At 46.3% G+C, this 26,435-nt stretch overlaps 1 protein-coding gene across 2 annotated transcripts in view; it reads right to left on the bottom strand.

Moving 5' to 3' along the window:
- Positions 1 to 25,451, bottom strand: part of NRPC1 (nuclear RNA polymerase C1) — a 69,569-nt gene extending 44,118 nt beyond the window's left edge. Inside the window, exons 1-14 of one of the 2 annotated variants that reach the window (XM_086802569.1) lie at positions 25,258 to 25,451; positions 25,017 to 25,149; positions 24,485 to 24,640; positions 7,153 to 7,312; positions 6,741 to 6,943; positions 6,073 to 6,185; positions 5,864 to 5,963; positions 5,561 to 5,779; positions 5,302 to 5,447; positions 4,991 to 5,135; positions 4,727 to 4,867; positions 4,444 to 4,632; positions 1,613 to 1,811; positions 1,394 to 1,487 (exon numbers count right to left, since the gene is read on the bottom strand). In XM_086802569.1, coding sequence (XP_086658695.1) covers positions 1,394 to 1,487; positions 1,613 to 1,811; positions 4,444 to 4,632; positions 4,727 to 4,867; positions 4,991 to 5,135; positions 5,302 to 5,447; positions 5,561 to 5,779; positions 5,864 to 5,963; positions 6,073 to 6,185; positions 6,741 to 6,943; positions 7,153 to 7,312; positions 24,485 to 24,640; positions 25,017 to 25,149; positions 25,258 to 25,367 — 2,108 coding nt within the window. In that variant the 5' untranslated portion in view covers positions 25,368 to 25,451. The remainder of the gene's footprint in view (positions 1 to 1,393; positions 1,488 to 1,612; positions 1,812 to 4,443; positions 4,633 to 4,726; positions 4,868 to 4,990; positions 5,136 to 5,301; positions 5,448 to 5,560; positions 5,780 to 5,863; positions 5,964 to 6,072; positions 6,186 to 6,740; positions 6,944 to 7,152; positions 7,313 to 24,484; positions 24,641 to 25,016; positions 25,150 to 25,257) is intronic. The other variant, XM_086802570.1, reaches the window with a different exon arrangement.
- Between the last annotated feature and the right edge of the window lie 984 nt (positions 25,452 to 26,435).

Below are 26,435 nucleotides of genomic sequence, written 5' to 3'. Positions count from 1 at the left end.
GCCATCGAGGCCTTCTACATGGCGTCAGGATCTCAGATCAACTCACACAAGTCATGTGCTTTCTGGTTTGACCAATTGAGTCCTTTCCGTGGATTCCCCAGGGCACTCTGGTCAGATATATGGGATGTCAGGTGGGGATTGACATCTTGCTCCTCTTCCTCTAAGCATTCAAAAGAAGCTTCTTTATAGCTCTCCCTCACTTGCCATGATTTCCCTCTAGCAGTCCTCAATTTTGATGGGGGGCCAGCAATTATTTTCTCAATTGGCCCCCACAGCCGGCTGACCCTCACCCCCACAGAGGACTATAGCAGTGGCTCTCTTCAGCAAGTGCAGATTCCTTTTCTTTCGAAGTGAGTTGGTGCTTTCACTCACCATGATTTCCCTCTAGCAGTCCTCGATTTTGATGGGGGGGGCAGCAATTATTTTATCAATTGGTCCCCAGGGTCGTCTGACACTCTCCCCCAGAGGACAATAGTGGTGGCTCTCTTCTTCTCAGCAAGTGCAGATTCTTCGCTCTCGTGATCATCAGTGGCACATAGACCCTCCTCCGGGCAAGGTGGCCTATGACAGTTCCTGGCGCCTATGGCTCTGGGAGAGCCGACCTTTGACTCACCAGGCAAGTGGAAGCTTCAGGACCCCTTCAGCTCGGAGAGCTCGACCACACCCTTTTTTCATTACTCGGCAAGGAGGAGTCACATAATCCAGATTTATGAGATTGATGGCACCCCATCAACGGCAAACCACTGCATTCCACAGCATCTCTTCTTGCTTCCTCAAAGATTTTTGGAGGCTGTTCCTTGGGTCATCTAAGGATTCATGGCGAGCAGCAGAGAGAAAGGTGGGCAGGCTGGATGGCAGGCAGCCAGAGAGGAGGGAGTGAGGTGAAAGGTGGGCAGGAGGGCTGGAGAGTAGAGGCACACTGATGCACATGTGGGCGGAAGGGCTGGAAGACGGGCAGAGAAGGTGGCGGCGGTGATAGATGACATGCAGGAGTAGGGTGTTAGGTGGCAGACAGGAGGCGGTGAAGGGTTAAGGGCTGGATGGTGGGCAGTCAGAGAGGAGGGGGGCGAGGTGACAAGCGGACAGGAGGACTGGAAGGAGGAGGCACACAGGTGCGCAGCAGGGAGAGGAGGTGCGCACAAGCAGTATGGGGAGCTATCCAGTTCCACGAGCCAAGTTAGGCCAGCTAGACTTGGAAACTTGATGTTTGATATGCTAATAGTGCAACAACCCACCCAGAGATGGAACCTAGAGAGCAATTAAAACGGTGGTAACAACAAGGACCACTTGAGACCTTGCAGTTCATGGAAATGTGGTCCATACAACCCCTGCCCCCTGGAGCATGAGAACATTAAAGCAACCTACACATATGATATTTTCCAACTAATCATACCTGAGCTTTGCTAAACGATTCATGCATGATGCTGCAGCATGAGAGCTGTAATCTCTTAGCAAAATAGTGAAAAGACCATTCTTGTTTCCATTACCTGCCAATGAAGAAGACATTCTAACTGTAAAAAAACTTGAGTGCACCTTCAATACCACAAACTATGAATATGCACAATAAAGCAGTAATACTATGAACATGCGCAATAAAGCAATGAAACTATACCCAAGGTTCCTTTGCCAAGCTGACCCGAAATCAGCTCACTGTTTCGGAAGTATACGTAGCCATCATTTGGACACATAGTTTCACCACCATTTTTGTTGTAGTTTTTCTCAACCACGACCAAGTTGACAAAAACCCTTGTTTTGGCATTCGGCCGAATCAAGACACTAAAAAGTTGCTTTCCTGTCCATAGCTCAAGTGGCTGGCATCACACACAAAAGACACTTGATCACATAAACCATAAGTATAAAGTGCCTGACAAAACCACGAGTGCACCGCTTTTTTACCCACTTAAGCCTCATAGATAGTTATGGAAATGGGAAAACTGAAAACGCTGTGTCAGCAAGGGAGAGAGGTAGAAGGTGATGGGGTAGTGCATATCTTGGAGAACTTAATTATTAGATTAAATAAACACACAATTATCCACAATTTTTTTATAATTACTATTACATCCTTCGTGCACTCTTTTCACTATTGCTGCGACTACTAGAGTGACCGCAATCCATTTTAAAACATTTTATTGCTGTGAGTGCCATTCCGACTGATGAAGTGCAGCAACCCATATGACCATATATACAGGATCAACAACCACAGACAGCTGCAGCAGGAGTTCACAACCACCACGAACTGGGGTACTTCAACGTGCGTGGGGGTTCAAGCCATAGTTACCACGGAACGTCGTTCCGTCTTCCTGGAACGCCGGAACGCCGTTCCGGGCGAAGGCACGTTCCCGGAACGCCGGAACGTTCCGCAAAAATTTTTTTTTTTTTATTTTTTTTTTTTATTTTTTTGGCGGAACGTTTGTTTTGCTTGCAGAAATGTATGTTCATGTCTTGGGGGAGCAAATATTAGGAAGCATATTTGGCTATCCGTATACAAAAAGTTACATTTTTTTGTGTCATATGCTGACATGTCATATGACGTGGCGTTCCGCGACGTTCCCGATCCGCTCCCGTTCCCGTTCCCGCTCCCGTTCTAGCATCCGACGTTCCCGGAACGTTCCCGTTCCGTGGTAACTATGGTTCAAGCCAGCGACCTCTTCACTAGTTCAAACCCCCTTCCCACTTAAGTTATGACCTTCATTGGCAAGAACAACACAACACCACCACACTAAGGGTCGCAGATCCCCCTCCCCCCTTAGAATTTTTATTACCAAGGAGTGCTTTTAGTACAAGCTTGTGGGTGATCTCCAGATCACCAAACACAAGGATCAAACAAGAATATCCATGAAGCAGGCTCACTGAGATCCTTGACAGCTAACTACGAACAAGACAACCTTCATCATTTCCATGACTCAGGTTTCAAGATTTGACGAGCGCGGAGCTGTGAGCCCCCCCAAACCTGCGCCCTGCCATCTTCGTGCTGCGCCTCTCCCCCCTCCTGCTGCCGTCACCCTCTCCATCCCTTTCACCTGCCCGTTCCCCCCCCCCCCCCCCCAAAAAAAAAAAAAAAAAAACTTTCCCGCCTCCCACCCACCTCCTCTCCTCCTCTGTCCAACGCCCCAGTTTTGGTTTTTTCCTGCTTTCCGCACTTGCTCCTCGCCTCTTCATCACTCTTGCTTCTAGGCACCTGATCTTACCGCAGCCAAATGGCCAAGGATAGAGAGACTTCAGGTCATGATGCCATCAGTCCCACATGATATTATCCTGGCAGAGTTTGCTGCAGCACCTATGGTAGTAGAGGCACTCTTCTAGACAGTCACATACATTCACAGGATCAGTGCCATGCCCCCCCTAGAGACTCCTGAGGCTCGCCCTACAATCCCAACAGCAGCTAGCAGCAAATGGGCACGAGTCATGGTATAGCCGAGTATCTCTGAACTTGGTGTAGAGCTGTCTGATTCTTCAACCGGAACCATGCTTCCACTTATGGAGAATAATCTGCTCAACCACGATGATTTCTCATTCATCAACCACTTCAGGATGCTGCTCATTCAGGACCTCTTGTAAGGATGGTCCAACATACGGATTAAACCACGAGACGTGGAAGTCATCAAGCATAGTCCAACTATCTGGTAACTTCAACTTCATGGAGACATCACTAAGCTTCTTTACAATAGAAAACAGGCCAAAGAAAGCTTGGGACAACGCTTGCCCACTTGCTTTAATTGTTGCTTCATGATGCGAAGAAATACCTAATCTCCCTCCTTGTAGTTGACATCTCGTCTAGACTTGTTGGCTTGCTTGGTGTATGCTTCCTGTGCTTTGGTTAGGCACTCCTTTTTGGACTCAATTCTAGAAAGGATGAGATGATTTATGTCATGGAGGAAGGACTGCTTATATATGGAAATATGTTGCTTGTCGATCCTATTAGGCTGATGTCGGCCAGCTAATAATGCTCACAACTTGCTGTTTTTAGCATTAAATGCTATCAAATCAGGTTATTGCCTTCACACATGTGGCGTATGTTGCCTAGCTGTTGGCCAACTGCATCTACACCTACCGACTAGCCACCCCCACACCTGTAGGGCTGCTGACTGGTTGCTAGGCCCCTTGTATGCCTCTCTTAGGTGTGGCCCAAGGTGCCACACTATTGGCAAATGTTCCTAGAAAAGTAGAGCAAGTTGGGATCTGAAGTTGAGGATGGGACATTGATTTAATAGTTCATCTTATACCTCTTCTTCACTTTCTCTTATGCATGAGTAACTACATTTCTTATGCACTTTCTTTGTTTTTTTCGCGGGCGGGGGAGGGGAGGCATGTGTGTGTGCGTGTGTGTGTGTGTGTGTGCGCGTGCGTGCGTGCGTGCGTTGGGGGGGGGGGGGGGTGCTGCTATTATGGATATTTGTAGGAGGGCACTCAGTGCGCTTAACGCTGAACAGCAAAATCTGTTACCTTCAAAATGGCCGGTGTAGGCAAGTCTATCTGCTCTGCCCCATCTCCCATAAACGAGCACATCATGCTAAAAGCTCCCCGGTCATAGAAGGTGTCTTTTCTTGTAATCAAAAAGGAAGACGTCAAGAAATCCTGCGTAGAAGCAACTAATATTTCACCATTCTTTGGTGTACAGAGATTGTTTTGCACCTGCAGCACCATACAACAGAAAAAAGCTTACAAAACAGCCAAAAAAAAAATCAAAAAGAATGGAAGGGAACAGAGCTTGTGTCGAGGACTAGACCCCCATCAGCATGAGAGCTTCTGTTCGTGCTTCCTCTGTTTGGGGAACATGAAGATTCATCTCGTCTCCATCAAAATCTGCATTGTAAGGATTGCAGACAGATTCATTGAACCGCAGGGTCCTCCAAGGCTTGACCTTTGCCTGTCATCACAAGATTATAAGAGTTACCTGATGCATTAAGCATGCCCTTTGCTTGAGTGACTATTGTACCACACTGCCCACATAAAAATGTAGGAAAATTAATAAAACAGATAGAATACTAACCCTGTGGCACATAATGGACATCTTGTGGAGGCTAGGCTGTCGGTTAAACAAGACAATGTCCCCATCTTCCAAGTGTCTCTCAACAATATCCCCAAATTTGAGCTCTGCAGCCAAGCGCCTCCGGTCCCGGGCATACTTTATAAAGCTGGAGCACCAAAATGCCGTTGTTCTTAGTGCACACTTGTCAAACCAAAACATATGGCCATTGAGTGTTCCACCCTACCCAAACACACCTTCTTTTGTTGTTGGAAGGAAAAAAAGGGGTTGCAGAGTGAGTCGACAGAAAAACATGAGCAAATTTCACCTCATACATTTTATTTCCGCAACTGTCGACCAGAAAGTTCGCCCCTGGGTACTTCTCCCCATTTATGATTCGTTGCCTGAGCTTTTCAATGTTATAACGTGACACCTTTTCTGGATATGTGAGGTTCACAGCCATCAAGATGGGCACGGCAACCTGCAATCACAAATGCCCCTGAGTCTCCAAACCCTCTGAGAAGCTACAGCTGCTCTATGGTAACCCATGTTCCTCCCTACACCTTCGTATATGGGTATCATGAAACAGCTAACCTCTGTTATCTTAAGATTGGGATCTGGTGAGATGACCGTTCGGCCAGTAAAATCGACACGCTTCCCTGACAAATTCCCTCGAAAACGGCCCTGTTTTCCCTTCAAACGCTGTACAAATCCTCGCAAGGGCTTTCCAGGAGGTTGCATGCTTGGAGGGAGTCCTGGAAGCTCGCTGTTTATGTACATGGCTACTTGTACTTGAAGGAAATCCCAGGTTTCCTGGGCAAGTGAAAACCCTACATCAATGCACTGAAGGGTGCTTAGAGTACTTTACAGACTATACGCTATCTCATAGATACATACCATGCAGTTTACCAAAGAGTTTCCACATTCCAGATTCGCTCTGAGAGACAGATTGCTCTCAATAATGTGCAGCAATTTCACCGTGATGTCGTCTTCATTGCTGCACATGAGTGCATGTACTTAGCTTGCATTCATATCTCAAAATTGATTTCTGCCAAAAGAAAGCTAGAAAAAAGGAGAAAAGGAAAACAAGAACAACAATTGAGCACCTTCCTGCGGCAGCATCCATCTCTACCGATGGACGGATGGCACAAGGTGGGACAGGCAAATGTGTAACCAGAAGCTTCTCGGGCCTACCATACATATCCAGAATTTCACAATCCTGCCATTTTGATACAATTTCAGACCTGTCATAGGCAGATTTAGCACAGAAAGGTGCTCTTGTTGGCAGGCCCTTGCCTGAGTGGCTATCAAACCATGCTACCCACCACAGGCGGTATGAATTCGAACCCCAACATGCAAACGTTCGAATTCCAACCTTAACATGCATACATACAAACATACACATCCATGCATGTATGTATGTAGGTATGATGTATGTATGTATGTGTGTATACATACGTACATACACACACGTACAAGTGTGTATGTGTGTATGTGTGTGTGGGGGAGGGGGTGTGTGCACACGCGCATGTATGATGTATGTGTGTGTGGGAGGGGGTGTGTATGTAGGTATGATGTATGTATGTATGTATGTGTGTATACATACGTACATACACACACGTACGTGTGTATGTGTGTGTGTGTGTGTGTGTGTGGGAGGGGGTGTGTGCACACGCGCATGAAAAAGGAAAATCGTGCCCTTAATAAAGAGGAAGTAGGACATTCTGTCGGTGCTTTTTCAACAAAAGAAGATAAAAGGGTTTGTTCCAAGTGCCTCCTCTGAGATTTTCTCAAACAGCCTCAAGACCCTGATTGGATTGAGATCATCCTGAAGGCGGTTTAAGTGCGATTTGATCTCCTTATTGTATTTGATTGCTTCCTCTAGCTGTTTATGATAGTCATCACGAAAATTTGCAGATGCCTTCGAATATTTCTCATGAGCAACCTTGAGGGTGTAGCCAATCTTTTTGACAGTGCCTGGAAGAGCAATCAAGATTAGAGTCAAGGTTGCATGTTGTACACACGTGCGACCCTCCATTCCCTATAGGACCAGAAAAGTATGGATGCATACTTGTCGTATTTGTACTGACATGTACAAAACATAATGTACCTAGTGTTTCTAACCACCTTAATTAGAATCCTTTCTTAGAAAAAGCGAACACTTTGGAAACGCTCAAAATACTCACCATTGACATCACCACACCTTGGGCAAAATTTTACACGCTTGCATAAATCTACAACCTTTTTGAAGACTGCTCTTCTCTGCAAGACTTCAATTTTTGGATTCCGCATTCGGCGCAAGCTTTGTTGTCGGTCCTTTTCAGATAGCAACACGCATCCACATGTCTGCATTAAATTCTCAGCCACAATAGGCAAACGTTTTACCTTCCAGAACATCTTAGGATACACAATCAAATTTCGGTAAGGAAAGTTCCCAACGAGTGCAGAAGTAAAAATCCATAGGGGGCTCAAGAACTAACAACCTCTCTGATAATCAAATAGTGATAATCAAATGGTGAGAAAACATGGCCCAGGAATGTGAATTTTGAAAGCAATGAACAGCAAAATTATTCTTACAAGTAATGTAATGTTTGCAATCTAAGAAGTAACAACTGAGAGGTCTTTGATCACATGTAGCCATCTTGCAAGTCACCACATCGATGTGCGTCTGTCAATCATGTTCATTTAAGAGGGCCCACATTGGCCGGTATCTAACCTATACAATGCCCTAGTAGACATAACACATGTAGGTGTGCTAATAACATGTAGACAAAAAACTCAGCTCATTAATGTTTATGCAATGACTACGAAACTTATAGACTGACGACGTTTTTGATTATGCAAGTTGGGTGCTAATCGGCAGCTTCATGTTGGTCGTGGGCTGCTCCAACTCAGGGCATTTACACATTGCCTGCCAAAGCTGAGCCCAGTTTTTTTGCTAAATACCCAAAAAAAGGGGAAGAATCTCCCCCACCCATCTCTAGTCTCCCCTGCCCATTGCCAATCCACCTGGCATTCAAGCTGACATCCTTTTCACCCCTGCCCATTGAGTTGAAAGGCCCTCATTTGCTAGCTGCTCTCGCTGCTCGGCCTGGTCCGATTTGTAAGGATCCCATAAGGTGGAACCGTAACCCTGGCCCCAACTTCCAAGTGATGCAAAAATGTGTGAGAAGATCCCAAGATATGAAGAACCCTAGCATGGCATACTTAGTTTAACCATCCAACCAGTATATATACCAATGACCCCAGGCATCCAGTGTACCTTAACGGTCACACCATACTCAGGCACCACCTTGTCTCTCGTGTCCCCACTAGTACCCCGTGCTACACACCATTGGGTCTTTGGTCTACAGCCAACACCCATGAATGTTATCTGTTCACACTTAATCCAATGGCGGAAATCATATGCTGCAATTGGATCCCATGTGCTACCCGCGTGTCCCACGCTTCGTCAGCATATCCCACGCTTTTCCAACAACGTGCATGTAAGGGTCTTTACATTCTTTCCGCCTTTTAGGAATCATCCTCCTCAATGACGAACTCTTAAGGACCAATGTCACACAAACAACTAGTAATTCCGTAGAGTATAATATCACAATCATCCTGCTCTTCGTTCCAAAATCAAACATAATCCCTGATTAATTTGACCTGCTACAAAGCCAATCAATCATTTAGCACTTCTATGTCTCCAGTGTTTTCTTTGAGCATCTAAGTCCCTTGTTTTCTTTAAGCATTTAGAACAAGCAACATAAGCATCCCATACTACGTGTGCCCACCTTTCCCGGTGATTTTGGTCCAAACTGTCACAAGTCTATTACATTTCATGTTCACCCTGTAGAAGTGTTCAATAGACTTTTCCAAGTGTATGTCATATTGCTACTTGGAGTCCTTGACACCATGACAAATCTCTTTAGACATACTTCTCCTTAATAGGAATGAAGTTGTCAATACAAGTCTTAGAAACATTTGAGTTTCCCAAAATTCACTTGCAGCTCTTCTCCACTGTAGGAATGAAGTTTGCACCGCTTTGGCTAGCCATCTTATTATTATCAAGATCAAACCCTTAACCATACCAAGTCTATACGACGTCCTTTCTGTAACCCTAAAGTCTTCCCAACTTAAAGGTCTCCTTATCCTCTAGTCTTCTCGATTTCAGATATCAAGGTCTTCTTGACCTCCAAAGTCTTCCCGACTTTACATAGTGTACATTCCTGTCCAGCACATAGACTATCATGACAAACACATCTCTTTAGAGATGCACATGGCTCTCTTTAGCTTGAGAAATATATGTCACCACTACTGGTATGATGAATCAAAGAAAAGTTGCTCCTCACCCATTTAATACAACATGCTATGTGAGCCTCCAACTCACATTAGCTTCAACAGTTCCCCTCGTGAACTGCTAGTTCTTGGATAACTCAATAGGAATTTCCTTAGTTGCTTGCCCTTTGAACTACAACTCGGCTTCCTAAGCCACTTGCTCTTAACCATCATAGCCTAGATCTTGTGATCCTTGGCATCTTGGCATATCTCAAATAAATGCACCATGGCTGCAAAATTGCACTACCAAACGTTTGTGAATGATTGCATTCTATACCCCTTATAATAAAGGTCGGTACATAAAATCCAAAGTTCGACTTATCTTTGTCAAAATACGCAGCGGAGATGATAACAAAATCTGAGATCACAAGAGCAAGTAGAGTGCAGAAAATAGACAGCACAAGAGAAGGAGAGAGATAGGCGTGTGACTCTTCTCTATACACAAGATCCCGCAATGAAAACAAGATACGATAGGTGGGGGGCCATGGGGCCATTTTATATGGCCCCATGAGTGCAGTCGGCTAGTAGAAGAGCAGCCGACTGCATGCTGAAGTCACCCGACCAGGATTCACTCCAGTCGGCCAGCATGCAAACATGTGTGAAGTCGGCCTGCTCCAGTCGGCCAGTAGCCATCAGTCGGCCAGCATGCAAACATGTGTGAAGTCGGCCTGCTCCAGTCGGCCAGTAGCCATCAGTCGGCTAGCACCTGGATCATCCTGCCAGCACAAGGCAGTCTCCCACACCATGGAAAAAAATACGGGGAGTGAGGAAAAATGAGAAAACACCTATACAAGGCGGGCACACCCACAACAGAGGCCCTAGTGTCTAATAAAGACAGGAGATGACTTCTAACACCCCCTCTCAGCTCCTGGCTGTGAAATCAACCCTAGGGAGCTCGAGTGCCGCCACCTGAGCATAGCCTGAGGTAGAGACTTCGTGAAGAGGTCCGCCGCATTGTCCTCCGTCGAACAATAAAGTAGCAAGATGTCACCAGCCAAGATCTTCTCACGTACAAAGTGATACTGTATCTCTATGTGCTTGGTCCGGGCATGGAAGACCGGGTTCCGAGCAATAGCTATACAACTCTGGTTATCACACTGGATGACTGTGGGCTCCTTCTGTGGAAACCCAATCTCGCCTAGCAACCTCCACAACCACACAACCTCGCAAGCAGCACCACAAGCAGCCCGGTACTCTGCCTCTGTCGAAGATAGGGCAATAGTTGGCTGCCTTGTACTGCTCCAAGAAACTGCTCCTGAGCCGAGGGTAAAACTGTAACCTGAAGTGGATCTCCTCGTGTCTCCATCGCCTCCCCAATCTGAGTCACTCCAACCTTGGAGTCTGACTCCATCCCCTCCTGTGTAAAAGAGTCCTAGATCCTTCGTACTCTGCAGATACCGCAAGATCCGCAATCCTGCGTCCCAATGAGACTTCAATGGCATCTGCATAAAAGAGCTCAACAGCCCCACGGAGAAGCTCAAGTCCAATCTCGTGTTCAGTAACCAGATCAATGAACCAAGCAACTTCCGATACTGCGAGGCATCAACTGGCTCACAAGGATCATTAACAATTAACTTTGTGATTCCTCTCTCTATGCCAATGTGCTGAGCTCAAACTCAAGTATAAATCCATACAACGTGGCCAAGATATGGCCGATCATGATGGTTCTTTAGTCATTAGGATCCATGGGGTCTCCTGCCTAACAGATAGGCACAATAATGTATAATGACCGGGTGGGGGGGAAAGCCCTTTGAGAGGGCCCTATTAAACATATGGGCTAGGAGGGTGCCATGGTGTCGCCTACATAAGAGAGGTGCTTAGCCATAATAAGCCCCTCGTGATCCTGTGATCGGCTGTTCTGAAGCCTATGTATAGCCTTCTCCACCATGTCTCCTATGAAGAAGGTGGATGCAGTGGGGCCTACATGAGGTGGATGGGGGGGAGATCTACTTCAAGCACAAATCAGCATTTTTCTAGCACTGATTCAGGGCTGTTTTTTGCCTCCTGGACAGCACTTCTTTGCTGTGTTTTTCTCTCACAACAATACCTTGCTGCGTTTTTTTTTCCCCGCCCTCCTCCCTCCCTCTCCCCCCCTAATTTTGTATTTTGTGCCCACCCTGGAGTAGTGGTAGCACCATGCACTTGCTCCATTAGCCTCTCCCTCGCTTACTTCATCGCACATCAGGTCAGCTCCTATCTTCACCCATGTGCCTCGATCTCTAGAAGGAGTACAATTCTACATCTTTCTTTCACCTTACCTAGCGTCTAGGGAGGAGTGGGCAAACCCCAAGTACCTACTTGCAGCCTTTCTGCTATAAATTCAAGAGGAGGATTCCATGGCTTCTACACCGACTGTCATCTCTTCATCCATTCCTCAACTTCCCAAGGAATCCATCTTAGATGGAACCAATTATTTTGATTGGGCACTACAGATGAAGAGTCTTAGATGGGACCAATTATTTTGATGGAACCATTCCTCAACTTCCCAAGGAATCCATCTTAGATGAAACCAATTATTTTGATTGGTCACTACAAATGAAGAGTCTCCTTCGATATCATCGGCTATGGGGTATTGTTTCTAGTGCTGATGCCTCTCCGGATGCAACTTCTCCTTGAGCTGTGATTGATGCCTGGGCTGACAAAGACACAAGGGCTCGTGCCTTTATCTTCTTCAACATAAAACCCTCTATTGCTCGTCAATTTGATGACAATGATGAGGAAACTGTAGAAGAATTGTGGGATACCATCCAAAGGAGGTATCACCGTGAGAACTCTACTTAGAAGGTAGCCTTGGAGAATCAGCTCTCCAACCTAAAGATTGCCAATACTACTAATGGATTCTATTACGGAGTTCATAACCATTCAGAAGCAGTTGGTCTCTTTGGGGAGCAAAGCTACTTTGACGAGGACTTTGTCAATCGTCTCCTCGCTAAATTGCCCAAGACTTTCTTTGCTTTTTGTGATACTATGTGCCGCCTGAGCAAATCCTGAGAGAGCGACTTCGTGAAGAGGTCCACCGTACTGTCCTCCGTCGAACAGAACTCTAGCAAGATGTCATCAGCAACAATCCGTTCACGAACAAAGTGCCTCTGGATGACCATGGGTTCCTCCAGTGGAAGCCCAAACCTGCAATGTAACCTCTGCATCCGCACCACCTCACAAGCAGCATCACAAACAGCCCGATACTCTGCCTCTGTTCTCGACAAGGCAAAAGATGACTGTCTCCTACTACTCCGTAAAACTGCTCCTAGGCCTGAAGTAGATCTCCTCGTGTCCGGATCTTCTCCCCAAACCGAGTCACTCCAACCGTGGAGTCGGACTCCATCCAACAATCCCCCTCCTGTGTACAAGAGTCCATGATCCTTCGCATGCCGCAGATGTTAGAAGTCATCTCCTGTCTAGATTTATACACCAAGGCCTTTGTTGTGGGTGTGCCCGCCCTTATGAGGTGTTTTATCATTTTTCCTCACTCCCCGTATTTTTCCCCTATTTTTTCCCATTTTTCTAGTGGTTGGGAGGGTTGCCAGAGGATGCCAGGAGCACTCCAGTGCTGGCCGACTGCATACACGAGTCGTGGGCTACTGGACTGCTGGCCGACTGCGGTTTCTCAGTCGTGGGCACTTTTCTGCTGGCCGACGTGGACATTTTTCAGCAGTCGTGGGCACTTCCTATGCTGGCCGATTGCTCTCCCAGGGGCATATATAGAGGCCCCCAGCCCCCATACCATATTTGTATCATATTCAGGATCTTCTTGTGTATATCAGAGTAGAGTTACACGCCTACATCTCTCTCTCTCTTGTGCTGTTTTTCTGCCTGCGTTTTTTTGCTCGTGTTCCCAGATCTGGTCATCATCTCCGCTGCGTATTCTAACATGGTATCAGAGCCCTAGGCTCTAGATAGATCTTGGGATTTGTGTGAGCAAGAGGGGGACTGTTTTGTGGCTGATTGGTGGACTGTTTTGGGCTGATCGGGAACAGGAGAAGCAAGAGGAAGGCGGGCTGATTTGCTGGACAGCCACTTGCAGGTTTTAGTTCTTCTTTGTTCCCACCCACCCACCCTATTCAGAGTACATCCCCGCAATGGCAGATCTGTTTGAGATGGCCGAGAGACATGTGAAGATCCCGACACTCGTGGACCGTCAGTTGGACGGGAGTAACTACGGCATATGGAAGGTGATGATGGAATCTGTTCTGGAGTCTTACGACCTCGCCGATTTCGTCGTTGTTGGTGTTCCACGGCCAGAAGTAGAGGAAGGGGAGTTACCGTCAACCCGAAAGGACCGGGAGGCCCAGACACAGATGTGGGATCGTGTCAACGCCAGGGTCCGTTCGTTTATCTTTCTCAACTGCACACCACAGGTAATCAATCATGTAAAGCATATGACGCTGGCCAGAGGTATATGGCAGCATTTGGCCTCACTTTACAACAGGGTATCGCCCATGAAGAGGATTTCCTTGGAAGTACGGATGCGGGTTATGAGCCCTGCAAAGTCGTCGACGATGCGGGAGCATATTAACAAGCTGCAGGCTCTTCAGCAGGAAGTTCTTCAGGCTGGGAAGGAGATATCGTCAGAGGACATAGCCATAACGTTGCTGTCACATTTGCCCTCTTCGTACTCAGCATTTTACTCCTCTTTGATTACCAGTGGCAAGCTCAGCACCATCACGTGGGAGGAGCTTGTGCCCATGGTCCTGGACCAGGAGGAACGATTCTCGAACCCTCCTCAGGGTGGAGGTTCGGAGGCCTTTACTGGCCAACGGTCGAAAGGCCGTAACTCGGGCAAAGGGAAGGCTTCATCGGAGAAGTCTTCTGAGAAGAAGTCCGACGCTGACCGCGGAAACTAAAGGCAGAGAGGACCTGTAATGATTGTGGCGAGAAAGGCCACTATTGGAGGCAGTGTCCCAAGCGGAAGACCGAGAAGGGTGAAGACTCCTCAGCACAGCAATCATGAAGACTCCGGCTTTTGTGCACCTGGAGGTGATGGACACCAATGTTTCATTTTCTTCAGGCAGGGAGGAGATTGGAGGACTCTCCGCAACCTCGATAGTGGTGCTTCCAGGCACATGACTCCTTCCCGTTCCGGTTTACAGGATCTCTGCAGGCTTTCTGGTCATATTCTTACTGGTGATACATCCACTATCCCAGTTCACAGTGAGGGCAGGATGGAGATAGTTCCCGATGGCAGAGGGGGGAAGCATTCCTCCCAAGTGTTGTATGTTCTGGCACTTGGTTTTCATCTGTTGTCAGTGCATCACGTTTGCAAGACTGGCGTACGGGTGGAGTTTGATGAGCATTTTGTTGCTCTCCGGGACAAAGCAACAGGCCAAGTGGTTTGGGAAGGCGGAGTGGAGAATGGAGTTTACAGGCTTTCAGCACTCTCTCTCCCAGGTCCTCAGGATTGTGATGAGTGGCAGTCTGGTAATGACCACTCAAGTGTGGATACGCTGCAAGTACAGGCTTTCCGAGACCAGATGGTGGATAGCTTACCAGTAGATGGCAGCAGTTGGCAAGAACTTTCCAGTACTGATGTTGGTAGTTCTTGTGTTCGTGAGTCAGAGGAAACTGAACAGGTCACTTATGCTCTGTTGTCTCGTCGTGTTCGGGACAAAGAACCTCCAGTAGTTGAGGATGTTCTTTCCACGGGGACCTTTCGGAAAGCCAGGCAGGTGGCAGGTGCTTACTTGCAGAAGGAGGTGGTTTCTCCAGGCTTTGTGGTTCCGGATTCAGAGGGGGTGGTTGAAAGGTTTCATCAAGTTTCCAGGACTTGTTTGTGCACCGTAACAGGTGTTGATCCTTGTGTGAGCAATGTGATGTCTCTGTGACTCAGAAGCTGTATGGTTCATTGATCTGGTTGATGGACACCAAATTGGACGGGAGCTTCCTGATGAGGCGGTTGAGCTCATGGTTGCGGATGTCTCTTTGGGAGGCAGGATTGCATTTCCTGTGGTTTCTGCGGCATGCGAAGGATCATGGACTCTTGTACAAAGGAGGGGGATTGTCGGATGGAGTCCGACTCCACGGTTGGAGTGACTCAGTTTGGGGAGGAGATCCGGACACGAGGGGATCTACTTCAGGCCCAGGAGCAGTTTTACGGAGCAGGAGGAGGTTACATTGCAGGTTTGGGCTTCCACTCGAGGAACCCATGGTCATCCAGAGGCACTTTGTTCGTGAACAGATCGTTGCTGATGACATCCTGCTAGAGTTATGTTCGACGGAGGACAGTACAGTGGACCTCTTCACGAAGTCGCTCTCTCAGGATTTGCTCAGGCGGCACCCCAACTCCCAGTGGTTGGTTTCACAGCCAGGAGCTGAAAGGGGGTGTTAGAAGTCATCTCTTGTCTAGATTTATACACCAGGGCCTTTGTTGTGGGTGTGCCCGCCCTTATGAGGTGTTTTATCATTTTTCCTCACTCCCCGTATTTTTCCCCTATTTTTTCCCATTTTTCCAGTGGTTGGGAGGGTTGCCAGAGGATGCCAGGAGCACTCTAGTGCTGGCCGACTGCATACACATGAGTCGTGGGCTACTGGACTGCTGGCCGACTGCACTTTCTCAGTCGTGGGCACTTTTCTGCTGGCCGATTGCATTTATGCAGTCGTGGACATTTTTCAGCAGTCGTGGGCACTTCCTATGCTGGCCGACTGCTCTCCCAGGGGCATATATATAGACCCCCAACCCCCATACCATATTTGTATCATATTCAAGATCTTCTTGTGTATATCAGAGCAGAGTTACACGCCTACATCTCTCTCTCTCTCTCTTGTGCTGTTTTTCTGCTTGCGTTTTTTTGCTCGTGTTCCCAGATCTGGTCATCATCTCCGCTGCGTATTCTCACAGCAGAAACCACAGGAAACGCAATCCTGCCTCCCAAAGAGACATCTGCATCCATGAGCTCAACTGCCTCATCAGGAAGCTCCCGTCCAATTTGGTGTCCATCAACCAGATCCATGAACCATACAGCTTCTGAGTCAAAAAGGCATCACACTGCTCACAAGGATCAACACCTGTTACGGTGCACAAACAAGTCCTAGAAACTTGATGAAACCTGTCAACCACCCCCTCTGAATCCGGGACCACAAAGCCTGGAGAAACCACCTCCTTCTGCAGGTAAGCACCTGCCACCTGCCTGGCTTTCCGAAAGGTCCCCGTGGAAAGAACATCCTCATCTACTGGAGGTTCTATGTCCTGAACACTACGAGAGCATAAGTGACCTGTTCAGCTTCCTCTGACTGACGAACACAAGAACTTCCAACATCAGTACTGGACAGTTCCTGCCAACTGCTGCCATCTACTGGTAAGCTATCCACCATCTGGTCCCGGAAAGCCCGTACCTGCAGCATATCCACACTTAAGTGGCCATTACCAGACTGCCACTCATCACAAACCTGAGGACCTGGGAGAGAGAGTGCTGAAAGCCTGTAAACTCCATTCTCCACTCCGTCTTCCCAAACCACTTGGCCTGTTGCTTTGTCCCGGAGAGCAACAAAATGCTCATCAAACTCCACCCGTACGCCAGTCTTGCAAACGTGATGCACTGACAATAGTGAAAACCAAGTGCCGGAACATACAACACCTAGGAGAAATGCTTCCCCCCTCTGCCACCATCGGGAACTATCTCCATCCTGCCCTCACTGTGAACTGGGATAGTGGACGTATCCCCAGTAAGAATATGACCAGAAAGCCTGCAGAGATCCTGTAAACCGGAACGGGAAGGAGTCATGTGCCTGGAAGCACCACTATCGAGAATCCACTCCCGAGTATCCGTTGCGGAGAGTCCTCCAATCTCCTCCCTGCCTGAAGAAAATGAAGCATCGGTGTCCATCACCTCCAGGTGCACAAAAGCCAGAGTCTTTATGATTGCTGCTGAGGAGTCTTCACCCTTCTCGGTCTTCCGCTTGGGACACTGCCGCCCAAAGAGGACGCAAGGAGGGCAAGCCAAGCACAGCCGCAAGCAGCCACAACATCCAGACGTCCAATCAAGACGTGTGGCATGGCCTTTCTCGCCACAATTACAGGTCCTCTCTGCCTTCAGTTTCTCGAGGTCAGCGTCGGGCTTCTTCTCAGAAGACTTCTCCGATGAAGCCTTCCCTTTGCCCGAGTTACGGCATTTCGACCGTTGGCCAGTAAAGGCCTCCGAACCTCCACCCTGAGGAGGGTTCGTGAATCGTTCCTCTTGGTCCAGGACCATGGGCACAAGCTCCTCCCACGTGATGGTGCTGAGCCTGCCACTGGTAATCAAAGAGGAGTAAAATGCTGAGTACGAAGAGGGCAAATGTGACAGCAACGTTATGGCCATGTCCTCTGACGATATCTCCTTCCCAGCCTGAAGAACTTCCTGCTGAAGAGCCTGCAGCTTGTTAATATGCTCCCGCATCGTCGACGACTTTGCAGGGCTCATAACCCGCATCTGTACTTCCAAGGAAATCCTCTTCATGGGCGATACCCTGTTGTAAAGAGAAGCCAAATGCTGCCATATACCTCTGGCCAGTGTCATATGCTTTACATGATTGATTACCTGTCTGCGATGTGCAGTTGAGGAAAATAAACGAACGGACCCTGGCGTTGACACGATCCCACATCTGTGTCTGGGCCTCCCGGTCCTTTCGGGTTGACGGTAACTCCCCTTCCTCTACTTCCGGCCGTGGAACACCAACAACGACGAAATCGGCGAGGTCGTAAGACTCCAGAACAGATTCCATCTAGTCAGTCTTTATCCTATTGCCTCTTCAGGACTAGCTTTGAAGTATGCATGTGCATGTCTTGGATATGGCATCCCCCTCTGCTAAACTTGATGACGGGATTCCAATCTGTTTCTTGGATGATTGTCATCATCCCATTCTATTCCCTGAGTCCCCTCTGTCACCCTTCCTTCTTTGGCAACCTTTTCACTGAACACCCCGCCTGGTCTCCAAATCCACTCTAACTCTGATAAAGATTTATGCATCTGTTCCATCCGGTCCCCATTCCGTTCTTGCCCTATCCGTGAACACTGTCTTTGGTCTTCATTCCTGAGAAATGAGTCTGGCACTCTCACTCCACCCCTTGGAGGATCAACCTCCCTTAGAACCGTTGCCTGAAAGTCTTTCAGGGATGCCCCAAGTGGCACCCGACTCACAGGACTACCATCCCCTTGGGCTTTGTCGAACCCCACCAACAAACCTCCTGGGAGTTCTTCCCTGTCTTGTGTTCCTTGCCTTGGGCCTCGGTACTTGTGCACTTTCCTGTACCTTGGACCTCTACACCTTCATCTGGGACTGAATCAGTGTTTAGCCTTACTGAGCCTGATGCTCTGATACCAATGTAACATGCGGAAGCTTTGGGAGTCTTCTTTCAGCCCTAAACACATCTTGGAACATGCTAATGCAAAAACGCAAGCAAAAGAGAGAGAAGAGAGAGAGAGAGAGAGAGAGAGAGAGATAGCTGAGAATTCAATATATCATATAGTACAAAAAGGAGGTAAAATCCCACAGCCATAGGCTACCTTGAAAAGGTAGTAAATTACCTAAACTAACAGGTTCCTTGGGTCTTTCTTATGCTGGCCGACAGCAACACCACCAAGACTAGCTTTGAAGTATGCATGTGCACATCTTGCACATGACATCTTGCAATTTTCTCCTTTTCAAACAAACTTAAAAGGCTAAAAAATATCAATTTTGCACCTAGCTCTAAATCAATCACATGATCTATTGTCCAAGTGGGTTGCAAACCATGAGGCAAATCATCTATAGATACATTGCAATTGCAAAACTCACTAAGTACTTTATTCAAAAGCTTTCGTGCTCGTCACGAGTTCAATTACCACACCCATAGGATTTGGTTCAACTGAATTAAAAAACAAGGACTCAAAACAAGGATTTGGTTCAACTGAATTAAAAAACAAGGACTCAAAACAACAAATATTGCTTTAACCATCCATAAGAACTACATGAGTTGAAGCAAAAAGACAAATATCTTGGAGACCAAGAGTTGCCACACCACCCATGATGTGTCATGGTTCACACACCAAGTTTGGTTACAGTGGTTGGCCAACATTTGAGCTGCCCAGTGTGCTTTCTAGAGCCACTGGCACTGTAACACGCGGAAGCTCTGGGGGTCTTCTTTCAGCCCTAAACACCACTGGAAACAATCTGATGCAAAACGCAGACATGAAGAGAGAGTAGAGAGAGAGAGATATGCTGGAAATTCAGTATATTCATATAGTACAAAAAGGTACTCCTAATCTACAGCCCTAGGCTGCCTTCAGAAAAGGTGGGAAACACCCAAAAACTGTCCTAATGCTGGCCCATTTCCTAGAGGAATGAATGATTCTACCAATGAGCACTCAAGGCCTTAAATAGTCTTCTTGAACCATAGATGAGCTGGCCGACTGCTGTCAAACCAGCCAACTGGGCATGGATTCCAATAAATCCCTGGTCAGGCTGCGCCTTCTCGATATCTTGCTCTGTAATGATGCGCTTGCAGCCGACACTGTTCTGGTACAGCCGACAGACTCTCTTGCAACCGACAGTACCCCCTTCAAGTCCTCCAAGTCCTCCAAGTCCAACCTACTGCTTTCATCTGCACCTGATGCTCCTAAATTCTGGTTCTAACTGTCTTTTTCTGGCTGCCTCTTCTGGATAATCTCTGAGAATGTCCATGGCATATTCATGCACATGACATCCCCCTCTGCTAAACTTGATGACGGGATTCCAACCTATTCTTGGATGATTGTCATCATCCCACTCTATTCCCAGAGTCCCTCTGTCATCCATCCATCTCTCGCAACCCTTTTCACTGAAAACCCAGCCCGGCCTCCAAAACCACTCTGCCTCTGAATAAGATCTATGCATCTGTTCCATCTAGTCCCCAATCCATTCTTGCCCTGACTTTGAACACTGTCTTGGTCTTCAGTCTGAGAATTGAGTCTGGCACTCTCACATCACCCCTTGGAGGATAATCCTCCCTTGAGACAATTGCCTGAGAACCTATTTGGCTCACAGGACTGCCATCCCCTCTGGGCTTGTGGAACACCACCAGCAAACCTCCTCGGAGCTCTTCCCGATTCTGTGTTCTTTGCCTTGGGCTTCATATCTGTGTACTTTCCTGTACCTTGGACCTGTACACCATCATATGGGATTGAATCAGTGTTTAGCTCTGTTGAGCCTGATGCTCTGATACCAATGTAACACGCGGAAGCTCTGGGGGTCTTCTTTCAGCCCTAAACCCCACTGGAAACAATCTGATGCAAAACGCAGACATGAAGAGAGAGTAGAGAGAGAGAGATATGCTGGAAATTCAGTATATCCATATAGTACAAAAAGGTACTCCTAATCTACAGCCCTAGGCTGCCTTCAGAAAAGGTGGGAAACACCCAAAAACTGTCCTAATGCTGGCCCATTCCCTAGAGGAATGAATGATTCTACCAATGAGCACTCAAGGCCTTAAATAGTCTTCTTGAACCATAGATGAGCTGGCCGACTGCTGTCAGACGAGCCAAATAGGCATGGATTCCAAAAATCCCTGGTCAGGCTGCGCCTTTTGGATATCTTGCTCTGTAATGATGCGCTTGCAGCCGACACTGTTCTGGTACAGCCGACAGACTCTCTTGCAACCGACAGTACCCCCTTCAAGTCCTCCAAGTCCTCCAAGTCCAACCTACTGCTTTCATCTGCACCTGATGCTCCTAAATTCTGGTTCTAACTGTCTTTTTCTGGCTACCTCTTCTGGATAATCTCTGAGAATGTCCATGGCATATTCATGCACATGAGATCCCCCTCTACTAAACTTGAAGACGGGATTCAAACCTGTTCTTGGATGACTATCATCATCCCACTCTATTTCCGGAGTCCCTCTGTCATCCATCCATCTCTCGCAACCCTTTTCACTGAAAACCCGGCCCGACCTCCAAAACCACTCTGCCTCTGAATAAGATCTATGCATCTGTTCCATCTAGTCCCCAATCCATTCTTGCCCTGACTCTGAACACTGTCTTGGTCTTCATTCCTGATAATTGAGTCTGGCACTCTCACATCACCCCTTGGAGGATAATCCTCCCTTGAGACAGTTGCCCGAGAACCTATCTGGCTCACAGGACTGCCATCCCCTCTGGGCTTTGTGGAACACCACCAACAAACCTCTGGGAGCTCTTCCCGATTCTGTGTTCTTTGCCTTGGGCTTCGTATCCGTGTACTTTCCTGTACCTTGGACCTGTACACCATCATATGGGATTGAATCAGTGTTTAGCTTTGCTGAGCCTAATGCTCTGATACCAATGTAACACGCGGAAGCTCTGGGGGTCTTCTTTCAGCCCTAAACACCACTGGAAACAATCTGATGCAAAACGCAGACATGAAGAGAGAAAAGAGAGAGAGAGAGATGCTGGAAATTCACTATATTCACATAGTACAAAAAGGTACTCCTAATCTACAGCCCTAGGCTGCCTTCAGAAAAGGTGGGAAACACCCAAAAACTATCCTAATGCTGGACCCATTTCCTCGAGGAATGAATGATTCTACCAATGAGCACTCAAGGCCTTATATAGTCTTCTTGAACCATAGATGAGCTGGCCGACTGCTGTTGGACCAGCCGACTGGGCATGGATTCCAATAAATCCCTGGTCGGGCTGCGCGTTCTGGATATCTTGCTCTTTAATGATGCGCTTGCAGCCGACACTGTTCTGGTACAGCCGACAGACTCTCTTGCAGCCGACAGTACCCCCTTCAAGTCCTCCAAGTCCAACCTACTGCTTTCATATGCACCTGATGCTCCTAAATTCTGGTTCTCACTGTCTTTTTCTAGCTGCCTCTTCTGGGATAATCTTTGAGAATGTCCATGGCATATTCATGCACATGACAAGCACCCCTGGAGGCACACATATCCGCATGAGCTTGCAGAGGCTCTAGCATGCTAAGGCAAGTCCCCACCCTACCTAACCACCCCTCCAGTCTTCCACAAAAGACAAGATTGGGGGAGTTGAAGATAGGTGGGGTCCCTTTGGACTTACATACCCTTTCATCTTCCACATTGCCTTTGCATGTGAGATTACTTGGCCTCCCTTTTCCCATCTTGCAATCCTCACTACCCATGCGAGATCTGCACCTCCAACAAAATATCTAAATCTAAATCTTCTATTTCCCCAATTGAAGTTCATAAGTGTATTACATAATAGTAACTACTTTTTGTATGTACCACTTAATAATGTCCTTGGACTTAATCATACAATTAAGCCTAATCGCCAATTAATAATAAAGGATACAACAAGTCCTAGCCATTGGGACCCAAGACTCCGTCAATCATTGATGATAATGTAGTTTTCCATAGACTATGTGATCCAAACTTCAATTCAATTGTGTTAATTGAATTGTTTCTTTAAGACTTGCCTAACATCAATATCAAAATATGGTTGTCCTAAGGGTGGCCCTAGATAGAGCTAAACTTGTTTGAAGATTTACTTGTTTATGGCTAAGTGTGAAAGACACACCTACAGTCTAGACTATAGATGTAGACTCACTGATATTGATTTGCCATGGATGGATTCTTGCAAAATCATAAACTGGATCACACCTTAGCTAAGATCAAGCCATACACCTCGAGTGTGGGCTCTTTGTTGAAATTAGGGCTTGGAGAGATTAGGGTGGAAAGAAGTGATGGTTAAGCATGGTGTTTAAGCATAGAGATTATCCTAATGAAGGAGATTAACATAAGAGAATGAGCAAAAGAGATGAACACAAGTGACTAGCATAAAGCAAGAGCATTTATCTTCATTCATTGATGAGCCTTATATAGGCACCAAAATTACATCGAAGTGAGCACCAAAATGGTTCCTAAAAGTGCCTACAATCACCAATCACCCCCAAATTCTCTCCTTGAATTGAGGGAAAAAGATAACCCTATTTGAATTTTACTAGAAAGAACGTATAAGGGACATACATAAGAAGACTGTGCAAGCCTCTTCACCTCACCTTTTCAACACTAGTCAGGGTAAATGTAACTAGTGATTTAACGTTTGAACCTTTGCACACTCAAATGTTGATGAATGATTATTTGCTACTTCTAACACTCCCCCCTAAATAATTAACTAAGGCAACTTTTCAACAAGGTTCATAGATCTAATGTGTGTTTAAAATATCCAAGGTTATCGCTGGTTGAGAAATCATTGTACGACACTCCACTACATGTATGTATCCCTCCTCGCTCTTGTCCCTGTTTCATGTTGGAGGCTCTTCTATCCTACAATTCATCAGGCTTGCTCATGATGCAAGGACACATTTGCAATCCCACTCAAACCTTTTTGGGGTGTGAAGACTAGAAGGAAGAAGATTCAGGGGATTATGGAAACAAAATGGGAGGCTTTCTAGAAGCTAAAAGAAGCCACTGCATTACCAGTTACTTTGGCCATGACACCAACCTTGAATTATCTGCGATGCCAACAAACATGTAAGATGGGCATCTAGCTGCATATGAGAGGAAACAAAGATGCATTGAGGAAATGGATGAAAGCATTTTTGATACAATGCTAAGTTTGCAGTAAAGACAAATCATCAAAGCTCAAAGTAGGTCCCAAGTCAACATTAGAAATGGAGATAAACTTTCCAATAGTTGGGTGGAATGATGGAGTAAGTGATGGGCAAGAAAAATCTAGCAGTAGCCAATGTGATGATAGTTCAAGTGGTAAAGGTGTTTGTCTAGGACCAAGAGGTCTTGGGTTCAGAACCCCACAAGGTGCTTCCTCACGGCATTGCCAATGGACGGATTAAAAAGTGCCTCCGGGCTACGGCCATTGCCTAAGGGTGGTGAAAAACGATAACTATGGGAGGATCTTGGGCCTGAGGCTAGTTGGGAAAAAAATGAAAAAATCTAGTGGTAGAACAAACAAACTCTCATCTCTTGGCTGTATGTAGAAAACTTAAAAATTAACATCCAATTCCTAGAGAGATGGCTTGGTGCTGCAGAAAATTGCTTGGGTGTGCTGGTCGTGCCATCGCTGCAATGACAACGATGAGGGTAGCACCACAGCTGCAAGGACAATCGCTCACACTGCCGCCTCCCTGCCTTGTGCCATGGGTGTGATAATGTGAACAAGCCAATTCCTATTTGTAGAGGTGAGGCATATCACAGGAAAGATAAGATCTGCCCTTACATGTCAATGTTTCAAGTATGGCACAGGAGGTTTCATGCATGTTTAGTATCTACTAATAAGTTGGCATGAGTTGTGTACATACCTTGCATATGCATTGAAGAATTTTTAAGATATTCTTGAAATAGCCTATGTGGAATACAGGCAGCTCGAGCTTCACATAGCCAAAATGGCCAGGGCATGTGGTCAATGTACCGAAACACGTAGAGCACTGCGCATCCCGTTTCTTTCTGGTCGTACCCTGCCAAACACCATCTTTTATATTAAATAGAAGTTTTGTTATCCAAAAAAAAAAACATTAGCATTGATAAATCCACTCTTTCTACATTTTGATATGCAATTACTCTTGTCTCCTTAAGAAGAATATCTTATAGAAAATGTAATTTTTCCCTTCATTTTCCTGTGTGTTTTGAGAAAAAACAACACTGACATTTGAGAGTTTTTTTACTGGTTAGTAAGAACAAAGCTTTCTTCTATAGAAAAACAGACTAAGTAAGAAGAATCCTTGTTAAGAAACATAATTTAAATTTCACTTTCCTAAAATTAGAGTGAAAGTATCATTGCCATTTGTGATTTTTAGATAATTAAAAACTAATTGTTTTTTAGCCATGGATTACCATGCGAGTGTCCAGAACACCGTAAGGGACAGGGTTACGTTCTGGCAGCTGATATAGAGAGCGCTCGAAGATCTGAAGCTCGGCAGCCTTGACGATCTCATGGGCGGCCATGGTGCTGAAACGGATGCTTTTACTGTTCATCAGCATCGCCACGAAAAACGGTTAGATTGAATGAAAAGACAATAAGAAGAAGAAAACTCAGTAATAGAAACGAGGAAGAAGAAAGCAAGAAACAGCAGACATTTTCCGGGGTCCGACATCTTCAATGTAGGGTTGTTTGGAGAAATTGAAGGTGGAGAGCTGCTGCGATGAGCCTGCAGCAACCCCCGGCGCAGCCCTTCCTGCGCCCATCACACACACACACACACACACGAGAGGTTTAAGAGAATTAGAGAAAATATTTATTGTTTGTTTCTTTCTTTCAAAATAACATTCACAAGGGGCGGAGTGAATGTTTGCTTGTAGATACAAAGAATTCGCCTCTAAGAAGAAGAAAAAGAGTGGTGTTATAAAGGGCATATATATAAAGGGGAAATAAGCAACATGGGGCACTAGATTATATATAATAAATACTATACTAGTACTCAACTCGCATGCGTTGTTGCGGTACGTAAAAGATATTAAGATATGTATATAAGTATATACATATGTATGTATATACGTATATATTTATTAGCAACATAGTTTATGTATGATCAAAAGCTTTATACTAATCTAATTATCTCCATGGCAATGGGCATCTCTAATTTCTCCTCTCTTTATTTCTTCTTCTTCTTCTCTCTCTCTCTCTTATCCCATGGGCACCCATCAGTGTGTTTGCGCGCTCATCTCGAACTACTTATCTCACCCATATGAGATGCAAACTCTCTCTAATTAGATGCCATAAGAATTCTCTTTGGAGAAGACATGTACTCTAAGGGGAGAAGGTGTCTTATACATAAAAGGAGCAGGTTGCCGCACACCAGGATCACTCATCGAGTGTAGGTGGATGACCTTGGAGGCAAGGTGGATCCTCTAAGCACGCTTGCAATATGATCATCCTCCTCTGATGAAGTGATACCATGTTTTGTGCGAGAGGAAGGTGTTGGATCATGAACCACAGAATTACCCGCTGATGTGGTGATGGAAGAGCTACCAGGAGGAGAAGTCACGCCTTGCAGAATATCTCCCCTCAATGCCCTACGAAAATTGGTGCATATATTGTGCGAATGAAATGCCGGAAACGTCAACTGCACTTCGACCAAACCTAATTGAATCGTCAGTATCCGTGTAATTAGCTACAGGAGGATATTTCAGCTCTGCTCTCTCGGGCTGATAGATGAGTCTGGTGTTAATAAATTCATGTGGATGGGCCAAGAGCTAAAAGCTGGAATGGAAGCTGGAATACAAAGGGTCAATGGAAGGGATTTTTTTCTCTTA

The sequence above is a fragment of the Cibotium barometz genome, chromosome 9 (genome assembly GCF_041138505.1).
Source record: "Cibotium barometz isolate CiBa-2024 chromosome 9, ASM4113850v1, whole genome shotgun sequence".
Taxonomy (NCBI): Eukaryota; Viridiplantae; Streptophyta; class Polypodiopsida; order Cyatheales; family Cibotiaceae; genus Cibotium; species Cibotium barometz.
This window is presented reverse-complemented; position numbering and strand designations above follow the sequence as displayed.